The sequence below is a fragment of the Notamacropus eugenii genome, chromosome 4 (genome assembly GCF_028372415.1).
Source record: "Notamacropus eugenii isolate mMacEug1 chromosome 4, mMacEug1.pri_v2, whole genome shotgun sequence".
Taxonomy (NCBI): domain Eukaryota; kingdom Metazoa; phylum Chordata; class Mammalia; order Diprotodontia; family Macropodidae; genus Notamacropus; species Notamacropus eugenii.
This window is the reverse complement of record NC_092875.1, coordinates 27,371,599-27,386,211: the sequence shown is the minus strand read 5'-3', so window position 1 is coordinate 27,386,211 and position 14,613 is coordinate 27,371,599. Positions and strand designations below refer to the sequence as shown.

At 44.3% G+C, this 14,613-nt stretch overlaps 1 protein-coding gene across 1 annotated transcript in view; it reads right to left on the bottom strand.

Moving 5' to 3' along the window:
• Positions 1-3,401: 3,401 nt before the first annotated feature.
• The window catches only part of TAOK3 (TAO kinase 3), a 236,691-nt gene continuing 225,479 nt past the window's right edge, over positions 3,402-14,613 (bottom strand). The window contains exons 20-21 of the mRNA XM_072600303.1: positions 4,492-4,674; positions 3,402-3,969 (exon numbers count right to left, since the gene is read on the bottom strand). Of these exons, the coding sequence (XP_072456404.1) occupies positions 3,808-3,969; positions 4,492-4,674 (345 nt within the window). The 3' untranslated portion in view covers positions 3,402-3,807. The remainder of the gene's footprint in view (positions 3,970-4,491; positions 4,675-14,613) is intronic.

Genomic DNA, 14,613 nt, shown 5'->3' with positions numbered 1-14,613 from the left:
CATAAATCATCTGAAAGCTGGGTTTTAGCCAGCAATGCAGTCATCCCCTCCACCACTGAGTTTAGTCAAGTCATTGAAAGAATCTGTTTACTACGAGCCAAGCAATCAGCTTCCTTCCAGACCGGTCAAGTCCGTTTACCTCCAGGCCTCAGTTTTCTCATCTGTAAAAGAAGGTACAGAGACTTAGAGCTGGCAGAGTCCTCAGTGGCCCTCTAATCTGACTTGAATTTATAGGCATGAAAACTGAGGCCCCAGGGAGGCTTAGTGATTTGTCCCCCTGGGGTCACACAAGGAATTTGTTCTAGATGACAGGCTCTCCCCACCTCTGAATCTGATCCTCTGATCTCCAGATAATTTGTACAGTTTGAGCAGATGAAAGGCCCACTCACCCTGGACTCTTACGTGTTCTGCACTTTTATTGGGCTGCCAGCCTCTGACCATGCTGTGCCCCATCTTAGCTTGCCCGGTCAGGGCCCATCTGTTTGGACCTTGAGCTTAACATTGTCGGGCTAAAATGGATCGGGATGGTAGAGGGCTGTGCGGGGGACAAGAACTGAATGGAGTCGTCCCTCTCAGCAGGGGGGAAGCAGCCTCAGGGCCAAGTCCGCATGGCCCAGCCATCCAGTCACCAAGCATATGATTAGGAAGTGGTGAGGTAACATGCTGGGCACATTGTGAGCTCCCAAGTGCTCTGAATGTTATAACTCATTTTTATCAAAAGCCACAAGTGTGCCTACAGAGCTCCTGCTTCCTCCCCTGCCACTGGGGCCCCCAGCCCTGTTTGCCTCTGCCCTCTCTTTGGCATAGCACCCAGGGATGGTGCAGATGGCAAAATTATCTAGGGGGTGGGGTAAAGATTGTGGACACGGGCTGACTGTGGCGTTTTTCTCTGGTCAGAGAAGAGAGAAACACAGTCATGACTGAGGTGTACTGCCTTCTCCCAGGAGGGTAGCAGGGACCCAAAAGCTTGTGTTAGGCCAGGGGTGGTCAATGTTTTTGTGTACCATGGCTCCCCCCTGGCCATCTGGCGAAGTCTGGAGCTCCCTCCTCAGCATCATGTTGTTAAATGCATAAAATAAAACAGGATTAGATTAGAAAGGAAACTAGTAGTTATGAAAATATTTATAAACTGTCCCTAGGCCCCAGGACAATAACCACCACTGAGTTTATACCCATTTACCAAATGTATACAATACATTTCACCGATATGGGCAGTAATATAGTTAAATACAGAGAAATATCAATTAACCAGAATGACAGACACCAGGGATGGATTCATTTAATCTTCAGGCTAATGGAAGAACATCTGCCTTGGTCTTTTTTTGGACTTGTGATTTCATTCAGAGGGAACTCCAGGTGAGGAACCTTTCCACCACTGTAGATCACCACCAGCAGGCTCCTAGAGTTGACTTAGAGGTTATGGGACTTGCTCAGGGCCACAGCTGCTATATCAAGGAGTGGGACTTGAACCCAGACCTTTGTGACTCCTTAGGCTGACTTGGAACTAATACCTGGAAGACACTTTGCACTCAAGGCGCCAGGCACACATTAGCTATTATTTCTTTAGTGAATGGAAATCTCACAGGGTCTCAGGATCCTTGTCTCCACTGTCCCATCAGTGCGGATAAGGCCCAGAACGGGGGGAGGTTTGGAATGGGCCATTTTACCTAAACTCTGGCCTTCTTTCTGCAGGATCACAGCTCTGGAACTGGGGCTTCAGAGGCCACCCAGTTCACCACCTTCAATTTATTTTATTTAAAAAAAACTTACTGAGAAAAATCTGTATTACCCCTCCTTGGAACATGCAGTCAGAGTACAGTTTCTTTGTTGGGTCAGTTCAAAAGTGTTTGTCTCATTCTGCACCCTGAGCCCATGGCCTTTCTGTTAGCATGCTTCCCCCTCTGTCCTTTGGCATTTCACCAACTCTCTCTGATGAGAGAGAAACGCTAAGGCCCAGGACATGTCAGATACAGGATCTGAGCCTGACTCAAGGACCTGTTAGTGAGGGTTCCGCCAGTAGGTCATCAAAACTATTTGGTCCAAAGGATGCCCAGGGTCCGAGCTTATAGCCCCTTCCCACTTCTTCCCCTGGGACTGATGCCAAGTTGCACGCATACCTGTGCTCCTGATGTGTGCGGTCACCTCTTCAGGACTGAAGTGATATCCACTCTGATGAGCTTGGCTAGGCTGGTCCTTCCATGCCAGTCTGACAGTGCATCCTCGGGGCCATCTTTCAAGGCTTCTCTGGCCCAGTGGAGTAGGACCAGACAGACTGGCTGAGAAGCCACTCCAGGACGATGTTACCTGTAGAGGTGGTCATTTCTCCTCCCCATCCCCACCCCACTATTTCTGTACTTTCCAGGGTAGAGTGTGACCCTGACTTCTGCCCTTGCTGTAGGTCCTAGAAGATACAAGTTGACCCAGTATCCACATTCGATGCCACTTAGGGACCAGAAAATGCCCTCAGATTCTAGAGGATGGTGGGGGTCTCCTCTCCGCTGGGCTTCAGAATGTGCCCCCCAGGGCAAGCTGAAAGCAAAGCCTGCTCCAATGACACAGCGAGACTTTGTGGTGAACACTTTTATTTACAAATATAATTAAAAGCTCTGACAGTTATCATGCTCTTTCTTGGAACCTGAAAAGGGCTTTTTTGTTTGTTTGTAAAGTGCATGCAAAAGAAGTAAAGCGTTTCTTTTAAACCGTTTTTTATTGTAAGAAAATACACAGTTTGAAAGTGTGAATAATGTAATATTTATGACCAAGAGATGGGACTGGGGGTAACAGGAGGCGGGGAGGGAAATAGAAAGTAAAATGAAGAAAGGTTGTCCGGTTGAGAGACAGTGTTGGATTCCAAATATTGAATTGGAAAAGGGGGGGGAAGAGGACGAGGAGGAGGAAGTAAAAAAATTTGATCAGAGAAACAGTTAAAATACAATATGAAAATAAGTCATACCTCTCCTTAAATTCCTTCTCTACACAAAATACACGATTTGCTTAAGCCCAATTTGTGCTACTGGGAATCTGTGAGCTCTTTAAATGTATTCACATCCTCTGCAACAGCAGAAAATGATTATGATACAATCAGAATATGCTGAAGGCAAGCGAAACCCTTGCCAGCAGGTTCTTAAAAATCACAATATCTCTGCCCCCCACCCACCCCCCTCCCAATCCCAGTCCCCAAAAAAGTAATATGTCACCACTGATATGTACATCACAATTAGATTCTGTAAAATGTATCAAATTTCTCAATCTTTAATAAAACTTTTTTTAAATTCCTGATGAATAAATACCAAAAAAAAAAAAAAGAAAGAAAAGAAAGGAAAGGAAAGAAAGAAGAATGCAGCAGCTATTTAAGGTGTAAGGCTGCGGATATTGTGTCTCTCTCCCCCTTGGCATTTATATTTTTTTTTCATTATTATTATTTTTTTTGCTTGACTTTCATAGGTTGGTGGTCATGAGTGATTCCTTTAAAGAAACATACATCCACTTTAAAAAAATTATTTGTTGGTCGGTTGGTTTCGTTAAAACTGTCTCCAAAGTTTTCACTGAAACATTTTATAATCACATCAATACTGTGACGTACTATGAATAAAAGAGTGGGCCGGGGGGTGGCCAGCACTGAAACTTGACATGGGGGGAGGAAGGGGGCCCTGATGGAGTAAGAATATACAGGCACTAGTCCGACACGATGTCAGTAAGAGTAAGAGAGAGAGCGCGAGAGCGACGCCCGTTCCAATGGGGAATGTGGTTCTGCAGGGTTTTAATTTTCTTTTTCATTTTTTTTGTAAATGGCAAAAAAATTGAATCTCATCTATAGTTCTCCTTAGGATAATCTAATGTAACCAAATTCCCAAATCCCATTCGAAGGCTCTCCATGTCAAAAGTTTCAATCTCACGCTCTTGTCTTTCCAACAGAAGCTTAATCCTCTCGCTGCGTTCCTTCTGAAGGGCGGCCAGCTCCTCTTCAATCTGGAACAAACAAACACAGGGGCTAGTCTTGTGTAGGCCCACCCGTCCACCCCCCGCCCCCCAGCCTGCTCAGCACAACAAAGTCAGCCAGGGACCTGAGCTGGAGGCTTCCATCCCTACCCAGAGGGCCATATTCATAGGATTCTAGATTCTTTGCTGCAAGGGACCTCCAAGGCCATCCAATTCAGCCCCTCATTTTGCAGCGGAGGAAACTGAGGCCCAGATAAGTGACTTGCCCAGGGTCACACTGTTAGGGTCTAGCTGGAAGGGACCTCAACCTCCTTATTTTACGGATAAAGAAACTGAGGCTGAGATGGAAGAATTTGCCCAGGGTCACCCAGAGAGCAGATGTCCAAGGTCAGACAGCTAAGCAAGGTTCTTTACAGATGAGGAAACTGAGGCCCAGCTCACATCAGAGGCAGACACAGAACCCCAAGTATCCTGGGCTTTCCCTCCCGGGCTCGGCTGCCTTTGTGAGGCAGGTTCAGGCTCCCCAAGGGAGCAGCCCCTGGGACCACGTACCTTTTGCTCAAGATGTGCCCTTCGCAGAGACACCCTCTGCTCCAGCTTCTGGAGCTCTCTCTCATGCTGGGCCTCCGTCTGCATCTTGATTTTGCTCTGGTAGGCATTAAGCAGCTCCATCTCCTGCTGTAGCTGCAGCCTCAGGGCCTGGCACTCGGCTTCTTGGGCCTCGTCCAGTCTTAACTGGGGGGCAGAGAAGACAAAGCATAGCCTCACCACTCAGCTCAGCCCTTCAGCGGTCTTTAGTGTCATTCTTCCCTTCCCCGTCGGACCATAAGCTCCCTGACAGCAAGGACTGTTTTGCCTCTCTTTGTGCCCCTGGCACCCAGTACCCAGTCTGCCTCACAGGAGATGCTTGTTAATTAAGGCTTCTTGACTTAATTTGATTCATTAGGCATCTCATTTTGTGCTGAGGTGAAGGGACAAGCCCTTGGTGCTCTGGGGGCGAAAGGGGTGAGGAGTGGAAAGCAGTGGCACCGCTGACCCCCATGCTGCTGAGCTTTAAAAGGTCAAAAGGGAGCTGAGATGGAAACCTTGGACCTAGAGCTTTGGGGGCAGGGCCCCCTCTGGGACCTGGCATGGGCTTCCTGCTAGTTCAGGGCCAGATCGCCTTCAATCGGAGAATTGTCACCAGTTGTCAGAAGAACTGGGCTGTCACCGGAAGGCAGCAGACCACCAAACTAGCCTTAAAAATACATTTCTATAAAATTGAATTGAAGATTAGGACCATAAGATGTTGAGCTGGAAGGCAGTCTAGAAAACTTTTGGTCAAACCCCTTTATTTTACAGATGGGGAAACTGAGACCAAAGGAAGAAAAGCATCTTGTTCAAAGTCATGCAAGACAGTCCGTACTAGATCTGAAGTGAATCTGGGTTTCCATATTGCAAACCCAGTGCTCTCTCTTCTGTCTCACACTTCAGGGAGGCAATTCTAAGTGACCCCCAAAATGCCTGGCTGATTGTTCCTACCAGTTCATGTGGCCCAAGGACTCACAGTCTTCCCCATGGAAAGGTTCTACTAGGCTTCCCGCTACCCCCAGCATTTCTTAGCATTGAGTCCCATGTCACTTTTTCTTTCTTTTTTGTCTGACCCTATGATTTTATCAAAGTAAAGAATTCCTGGTGTGGGAACTCCCTCTATCGATGGCAAGCAACTTATTGGTAACTTTAGGGTCTTAGAATTATAGAGGGGAATGTGTTCAGGACAACAGGACCAAAGAGAAACAGAAGACAAAGTCCAGCTAAGACTGGCTTGGGAAGTTCTCATTTGCTTCCCAGCCAGTGGTCCCAGGATGATAGAATTTAGATCCAAGGCCAAGCACCAGGTTACAGGTGGGGGAATGGACCAGCAGCAGCCCAGGGGACTCTACACAGAACATCAGGCTGTGGAAGATTCCTGGACACAAGGATGGTGGTGTCAAGAACAAGTAATCTCTTGTTCCCATGCACACAGGATAATAATGATAGCTAGCATTTATATAGCACATACTATGTGCTAGGCATTGTGCTAAGCTCTACAGAAATACCCCATTTGCTCCAATGAACCTGGGAGATAGCTGCTAGTTTTCTCATTTTACAGTTGAGGAAACTGAGTCAGACAAGACGTTAAGTGACACAGCTATTAAGTGTCTGAGATTGGATTTGAACTCAGGTCTTCTAGAGACTCCAGGTCTAGAGCACTGTCCACTGCACTGACTGATTTAACAGAGCCACATCAAACACGACAGTCTGCAGATAGATGGGTGGCCTTAAGATAGATCACCTGGGCTCCACGAGCTTTGAGAAATTGTTTTTGGATACCTTTTAACAAAATTGGTTCCCTTTGTAATCCTGTGTGTGTATTTTATTTGATGCATTTAAAAACATTCTGAGAAGTGCTGAGGCTTCACCAGATGACTGACTGTCCATCCAGTGGTTCCAGGACACAAAAAAGGTCATGAACCCTTCCTATGAAATGCTCAGCAGGCCTCAGCCTAGAAATGTGCATATCCTATATATCCATCTATAGTCCGTCTTATGTTGCCTTCTCTGCTTCACACCATGTCCCTACTCATTGCCAAGGTAAGAAAAAAGGTTTTTAGGACAGTTAAAAAAAAGGGATCAGCCCAGCGACTCTTCTGAGTACTTGAGGGGAATGACATTATAGACATCAAATATGTAGAATGAAACAGGCCACTCTATATCCAGGTTGATTTTAAATCACTTCTTGCTTAATTATTTTTCATAGCCATGTGGAGTTCTCTCCTTAATTTCCTGAGGGTGAAATTGGTTCAGGATAAAGGGGCAGTAGCTTACCCAGAGTTCCACAGTGAGTCTGTGGCAAACCCGGGAATAAAATTTCCAGAAACCCACTGCCTAATTGTTCCTGACTTGCTTTTGTAAATACTTTCAGAGGCTTTCCTGTCCTCCCTCCAGGGAGCTGAAAAGTCATTCAAGTTCGGTCCCTTTGTTTTACACGAGGAAACTGAGGCAGTACAGAGATTTGAACCCAGGTCTTTTAACTCCAAATCTAGCATTAGACAGGAGAGGAGTCAACAGTGTCACGAAAAGAAGAGAGAGGAGAGAATGGCTAGAAGTGTCACGGGTATCAGAAAGGTTAAGGATTGAGAAAAGGACATTAATGAGACAGTGTCTCCCCACCCCCTAAGTAAGCTAAGCCAAAAAAAAGAATTGACTATAAAAAGCTACTATGGTAGCAAGGAAGGCCCAGACAACCTCAGAAGAAGCCAACAATGTGAAAATTTCTACAACCAAAGCCTCAAAGTAACATGCTAATTGGGCATGAACCCAATGAGAATTCCTGGAAGAGTTAAAGAAAGAAATAAGAGTGGTAGAAGAAAAATTGTGAAAAGAAATGAGAGTGGGCAAGTCTCTCATTTTACAGTTTAGGAAACTGAGTCAGACAAGACGTTAAGTGACTTGCCTGGGGTCACACAGCTATTAAGTGTCTGAGATTGGAATGAGACAGAAACATCTGCCTGCCTCAGTTTCCTCATCAGTAAAATGGGGATACTAGCACCTACCTTACAGGATTGTTGTGAGGATGGAATGATATTTGCAAAGTGCTTACAGACCTAAAAGATATATATGTGTGTATATGTATATACACACACACACATACATAGTTATTATCGCCATCAATTAACTAGTAGTGATGATCATCTTCCCTTGAGGGGAGGTATTTCTTCATCTTTGCATACTCAGTGTTTAGCAAAGTGCCTTTCCCACAGTAGGTACTTAACAAATACATATTGAATGAATGCATTTTCAGAAATGTAGAGTTTTCAAAATACCATCTAAATAAGCTTGCCTTCAACTCTGGGCAAAATCTACAACATATGATGAACGGGGGGTGACTAGTGGACATTTAAAAAAAGAAGAGTGATTACATAGAGCCAGCCTGGCTGCAGGGTTGCATAGGGTTTGACAGACTAACCTTTCTTTTTTATTTTCTAAATTTTTTGACGGTTTCCAAACTAGTATATCTGAAGAATAATATAGATATAGGTTGACTAGGCTTGAGCACAGGATCTGACAAAGTCTCTCACAATGTTCCCTTGGTCAAACAGGGCAAACAGGGCATAGTTAGGTGGGGTGGGAAGGAGTTGAATGGCTGAATCGAAAGAGTGATCATCAATGGTTTCATGTCAACTTGGTGGGAGGACACCATGGAGAGCCCCAGGGATCCTGTGCTTGGCCATGTGAGGCTTAATCTTTGTCAGTAATTTGGATAACACATGATAAACAAGGGATTCCGAAAAAGCAGTGTGAAGGAGTTTATCAAAGAAATGTTTGAGCACAAAAGAAGACAAGTGAAAACGAGGGAGAATGAGTGGACATCCACCAGGAAGTCATTGGTTTCTGCAAAGTGAACCAAAAACCAAAAGTTTCCCAGCACAGGGTACAACCCTTCGTATGGAAGGGCACAGACAAGGGTTGAAAAGAATGGGTAGATAATATCCATTTAATGAATTAACAAGCATTAATTAAACACTTACTATATGCTAAGCAGTGGAGATACAAAGAAAGACAGGCATGGTCCTTGATTGCAAGGAGCTCACATTCTAATGGGGAAAACAACATGTAAGTAACTAGGTACATAGAAGATTCTATCTATCTGTCTGTCTGTCTGTCTGTCTGTCTGTCTATCTATCTATCTATCTATCTATCTATCTATCTATCTATCTATCTATCTATCTATCTATCTATCTATCTATCTGCCTGTCTGTGTGTCTGTCTATCTATCTATCTATCTATCTATCTATCTATCTATCTATCTATCTATCTATCTATCTATCTATCTGCCTGTCTGTCTATCTTCTCTCTGTATAGACATTTATAAATATAGATATACTTTCTATATAGATCTGTAAACATCAATAGTGAGTACATGGGAAGGCACCAGGAGAGGTGAGGAGACAGGGAAAGTCTTCCAGGTGAGGTTTGAGCTGAGTTCTTAAAGAAACTGGAGGAAATGAAAGACAAAAGTATAAGGGCAGAGTGTTCTAGACATGAGACAGACAGCCAGGAAAAGGCATTGGGGGATGGAGTAGAAACTCCAGGGAGACCAGAGTTGTTTGATTATACAGAATACCAAGGGGAGTAAAGTGTAAGAAGACCAATCTAGATTATGGTCTGCATGGCAGAAGGGAGTACCCATCCTGGTAAAATCACAGAGCCATTTGACTTATTTTTGGATAGAGTTACAGATGACATTCTTACCAAGTCTTCACACAAAGCTAAAGACAGCCAGTGCACCGGGTGATTTTTTGCCAGGATCCATAGGCTAGATCTTGGTCTTACTCCCAACTTCAAAAATTGACTTTCTAAGTACAAGTCAGGCAAGGCCTTACCAGAGAGTGATTTATGTGAAAAGGAACAGAGGATTTTAGTGGATGGAAAACTCAATGTGAGTCAACTGTATGGTATAACAAACCCAAAAAGTGAATGTAATTTTAACCTTCTTGAGAGAAGTGGAGTGTTGAGGACTAGGGAGGGTGATGGGCCTGCTGGAGTTGTAGCAAAGACACTAATAGGCTACACAGCATCCAGAAGAGGATAGCATGGAGCCTCAAGACCATACAAAAGAAGGGGAAAGGAAATTGGGCTTTTTCACCTGGAAAAGAATAGACTGAGGCAGATTTCAGGTTGATATTAAGGGGAAAAAAACCCCACTTCCTACCAATTTAGAGGTGTGCAAAAGTAGGCTGGGCTGCCTGGGGAGATCGTGGATTCCCCCTCAAGGCCTTGTTGGGGACATCTAGTCCAGGTATGAGTTGGAGTGGGTGGCCCCAGAGGTCATTCCCAAAGGAGGAATTTTGGGATTTTGATTGGTTTTTCTTGGCTCCCACTGACAGAATGAGGAGCACTGAGTGGAAGTTAGAGAGAGGTGGATTTACATTGGGTGTAACAACAAAACTCTAACTGTGAAGTGTCTTCACAACCTGGCCTCAACCTGCCTTTCCAGCCTTATTATCCATCATTCCCTTCATTGCAAGGTCAAACTGGACTTCTTGCTGTTCCTCATACTTGACACCTTCCCCCCACCTTTTCTGGGCCTTTATCCTGGTTTTTGTCCATGCCTAGAATGCTCTTGCTCATTCCTCCCACCTGTCAGAATTCCCAGGCTCCTTGAACACTCAGCTTTTACCCTCATGGCTATCTCCCAGGTCTTCCAAATCACATCTATTTTGCATCTATATGTGTGTGTGTTTTCTCCTTCAGTTAAATGCATGCTCCTTGAGGACAGGGTCTGTTTTGCTTTTATCTTTGATACCCAATGCCCAGCACAGTGCCTGGCACATAGTAAGCACTTTATAAATGTTAGCTGTTATTATTATTGAATGAGATAATAATTGTAAAGTTCTTAGCACAATGCCTGGCATATTAGCATTATATAAATGTTAGCTATGATTATGATTAAATACATCATATCCATATGGACATTTTTTATAATAAACAAAATTAGAAGGCAAAGAAATTGTCATTAAATGGAAGGATAGCTCACAGATTCTTGGGGAGATGAATATAGTAAGGTCCTCATTGGTGTTAGAAGTGAATCCCTGGAAGTGTACACAAAGATTTGGATTCACACAATATTCACACAATATAATTATGTAAAATATGGTCATTGGTTCCAGCCCAATGTAATAATGTGATCACTTCTGGGGATTCGTTAGTCACACTATTCGGGACCTGGATGGATGTACAAGAGCTGGTTTCATTTAGTGTTCAAAGTCAACAAGAACCATCGTTTCAAGCATGGATCCCTTGGTGCCCTGGCTTTGTAGGGCTCATACATGAGGAGTGCGGGTGGAAGGACCATCCTTGTGTTCCAATAATTGCTCCAAAGCAGGTCTACAAAGATCTCAAAAGGACATTCTCAAGCAAGTCAACATTAAGCTGGGTCCTCAGTGCCTTCAGTGCAAAAGTGGGCACAGAGGAAGACAGTGAAAGATACGTTGGAAACTATAGTTTGGTCTTAAATAACGTAAGAGGCTAAAGGCTTGTAGATTACTCAGAAGCCTTGACTTTCTTCAAGATGAATTAGAAGGTCCTGGCCATAGTGAACAACATCACAAAACATTAAATGAATGATGTCTCCCCTTGAGATAGGGGACAGCTCACTGACTGAGTCATTCTAGAATCAGATAGCTATGTTGTAGTTAGACCATTGGCTGGTTAGAGCACAAGTGAAAGCGAATACCAATTAAGGATGGAGATGAAAATGAGGATACTATATGAGATCATAGTGCCCTCAATGCAACCTACTTCAACAAGCTGTTGACTCAGAAAAATGCAAAGCCACTGAATCAGACTTTTGTCAATTCTTGGAGAATCTATCAGAGTCCTTGAACCTCAAGGTACCCAAGTTATAGGAGGAGTTTTACTTCTGGAGACTCAGATAGAAGCAGCCAAGTGCTTACTCCACATCTGGGATATCTGTTTGCACCCTCATCTACTGCCATCTTGGGATGAGGCTAAGGAGCAGGTACTGAGGGTGGTTGGTCTGGCCCCCTGGGGGCCTCATCACCAGTTATTATCTGCCCCCACTGATGTCTTACAACCACAGAAGAACCAGGTCGCCAGGAAGTGACTCTACACAGATTCGGTGCCAAAGGGCACTCATTGTGCCAACGGTAACCCTGAGCTTCAGGGCAACTTCACTTCTGGGGGACTGAAGAGTTCAGGAAACCAGATCTTGGTTCATATGTGAGGTTTCTTCTGAGTGTGTATGGTCTTCTGCCATCTTGGGATGGGGCCACAGAACTAACAATGAGTATGAGAGCAATCTGGTCCTGGGGACCTGACTGGCAAGTGTTTATTGACCCAGACATTGACTAAAACTCCCTGTTGCCTTCAATCTCTGCTTTCATCAGTTCCCCTAAGATCAATTATCATCCTTTTGCAAACAGTTCCTAGCTCTAAATATACAGGCATGGTCTCTTTGATGAGCTATAGTCACACACCACCAACTGCCTCTTGAATATCTTGAACTGGATGCCCCATAGACATCTTTAACTCAACATGTTCAAAACAGAATTCATTTTCTTTCCTCCCAAGCCCTCTCTCCTTCTCAACCTCTCTGTCACTGACGAGGGCATTATCACCCTCCCAGTCACCCAGGCTCACAACCTATGTGTTATTCTAGATACCTTATTCTCTATAACTCTCCTCTCCCCACTTCCATATACAATTTATTGCCAAGTCTTGCCGATTTGATCTTCATATCTCTTATATATGCCTCCTTCTCTCCTCTGACACTGCTACCATTCTGCAAGGTCTCATCATCTCTTGGGTGGACTATTGCAGGTGCCCACTAGTGGGCCTGCCCACCCATCTCTGTCCGCATTCCAATCTACTCTCCACTCAGCTGTCAAATTGAGCCTCCTAAAGTATGCCAGACTGTGTCACCCCACTACTCAATGAATTCCAGTGTCTCTTTATTACTTCTAGGATCAAATATAAAATTTTGTTTGGCATTTAAAGTTCTTCATACCCTGATCCCTCCCTACCTTTCCAGTCTTCTTATACTTTTCTCTCCTCCATATCCTACAATATATGTATTGGTCTCCTTGCTGTTCTGTGACCCAACAATCCCATGTTCTGACTATATTTTCACTGCCCATCCCCAGTTCCTGGAATGCTCTCCCTCCTCATCTCTGTCTCCTGGCTTCCTTTAAGACTGAGCTCAAACCCCACCTTCTCTAGGAGCCACTTCACACACCCCCTCCCCATTAGAGCCTTCCCTCTGAGATTAACTCCCATTTATACTGTATAGTATGACATATACTATATATGAACTCCCATTTATAATCCTAGTATATATTTTCTCTCTCCTATATATGTCTTATTTGTATAATTTTGTTCATGTTGTCTCCTCCATTAGACTGTGAACTCCTTGAAAGCAGGAGCTGATTTCTGTTTAGTTTTTTGCTTTTCTTTGTATCCCTAAGGCTTAGCACAGTGCCTGGAACATAGCAAGAGCTTGGTAAGTGCTTCTGACTGACTTCGAAACCCACATCCCCAGAATTGGGGTGACAAGCTGTGGAAACCAGTGCATCCGCCTCCTACTAATTCTATGCTCAGTGATTGCAGGACCCCACAAGATGGGGACCCCGATCAATTGGTTCTCTGGATCATCTTCTGATCCCTTCATCCTGGCGACTCAAGAGTGGTCATTTCCTGAACAGAGCATCCCTTTTCTTCAATGATTCTCCATTTTGTTTTTTCCATCCTTATTTACCTTTGCCCCACCCTGTTTTAATACACATCTCATTTTGACTACCCATTCCATCGTCCATGATGAAAATCCTTTTCTACCATTAAAAAACTCCCTTTGAGAAGGTCCAGTTATTCAAGTATGTATTTATACAAACAAGGAGGGGATTGTGGGGGAGATGGCTAACTTCTGACCCTCACTCTCCTCTGAACTGGGCAAAGAAGGGAAGAGTGAAAACACACATATAGCTGGGTACAAAGTACATCTTACTCAACAGGGAAACTGGAGAAGGGAAGGGAGAGGAATTAGTGGGAGGGATTAGTCTTAAGCAAAGATGTCTAAATATGTGAAAAAAAATGTAGTTCTTTTTGAGGGGGCAAAGAATGGGAATCTGAGCGGGTGCCCAATGTGATAAGAAATGAGGAAGGGGATGATGTCAGAGAAGCCTGAAAAGATTTGTAAGAGTTGATGCAGAGTAAAGTGAACAGGGCCAAGATAAACATTTCTACAGTGATAGCAATATGGTAAAGAAAAACAACTCTGGAAGAATTAAGAACTGGGAGGTGTCGTTGCCAGCCACAGTGCCAGAGGACTGAGATGAAATGCGCCAGTCACCTTCAGAAAGAGGTGCAGGGCTCAGAGTGCAAAATGAGACATTTCTAAAAGCAGTTTTCTTTTGCTCTCAGTATGTGGGGGGGGAAGGAGAGAAGGCAGATTTTTGTGGATTTGAAAAAAAAACCATAACATTATGAACAAAAATAATAATAAACTCCCCTTGAGCCCAGATCCCTTCCTCTCACATCCTCGTCATCTTCTGCAGCTCCTGGAACCTCAATTCTCTCCAAAGTGCACAGTATTCCTGGCCTCCTTCTCTCTTTTGGGTGGCCTATTCTCTCCTATACACCAGGCCCCGAAGAGAGAGGAATGGGTGCATTTCTTGCTCTTCCCTGCCCTCTTTAGGGCCTCCCTCTGTACCCTCTCCTCCTCTGACGATCACTCCATTTAAGTCTTTGCTGCCATGATACAACCAGTGTCTAGGTCATTCTTCCTCAATTCTCAGGAGTCAAACATCTCACCCACAGTCTTCCTCCTCACTTCTCCTTCTGCCTTCCTGCTCCGAGACTTTAATAGATTGGTTGATGTCTCCTCAAAAACCTCGAACTCTCAGGTTATCCAACTTCTCGATTCTCAGGGCCAAAACCCTCACTAGACCTTGGCCATCGACATCAATCTCACCATCAGTCATAACTGCATAACCTTAGTGTTCCTGAACTCTGAAATTCTCCTTTCAGATCGTTACCATCTATCCTTCCATTTGTCCCAGCACCTCACTCCTTTTAGATCTCTTCTTTTCCTTCTCAGTTCTTTATGGATGTGTTTGCTTGTTTTCTACCCCAATA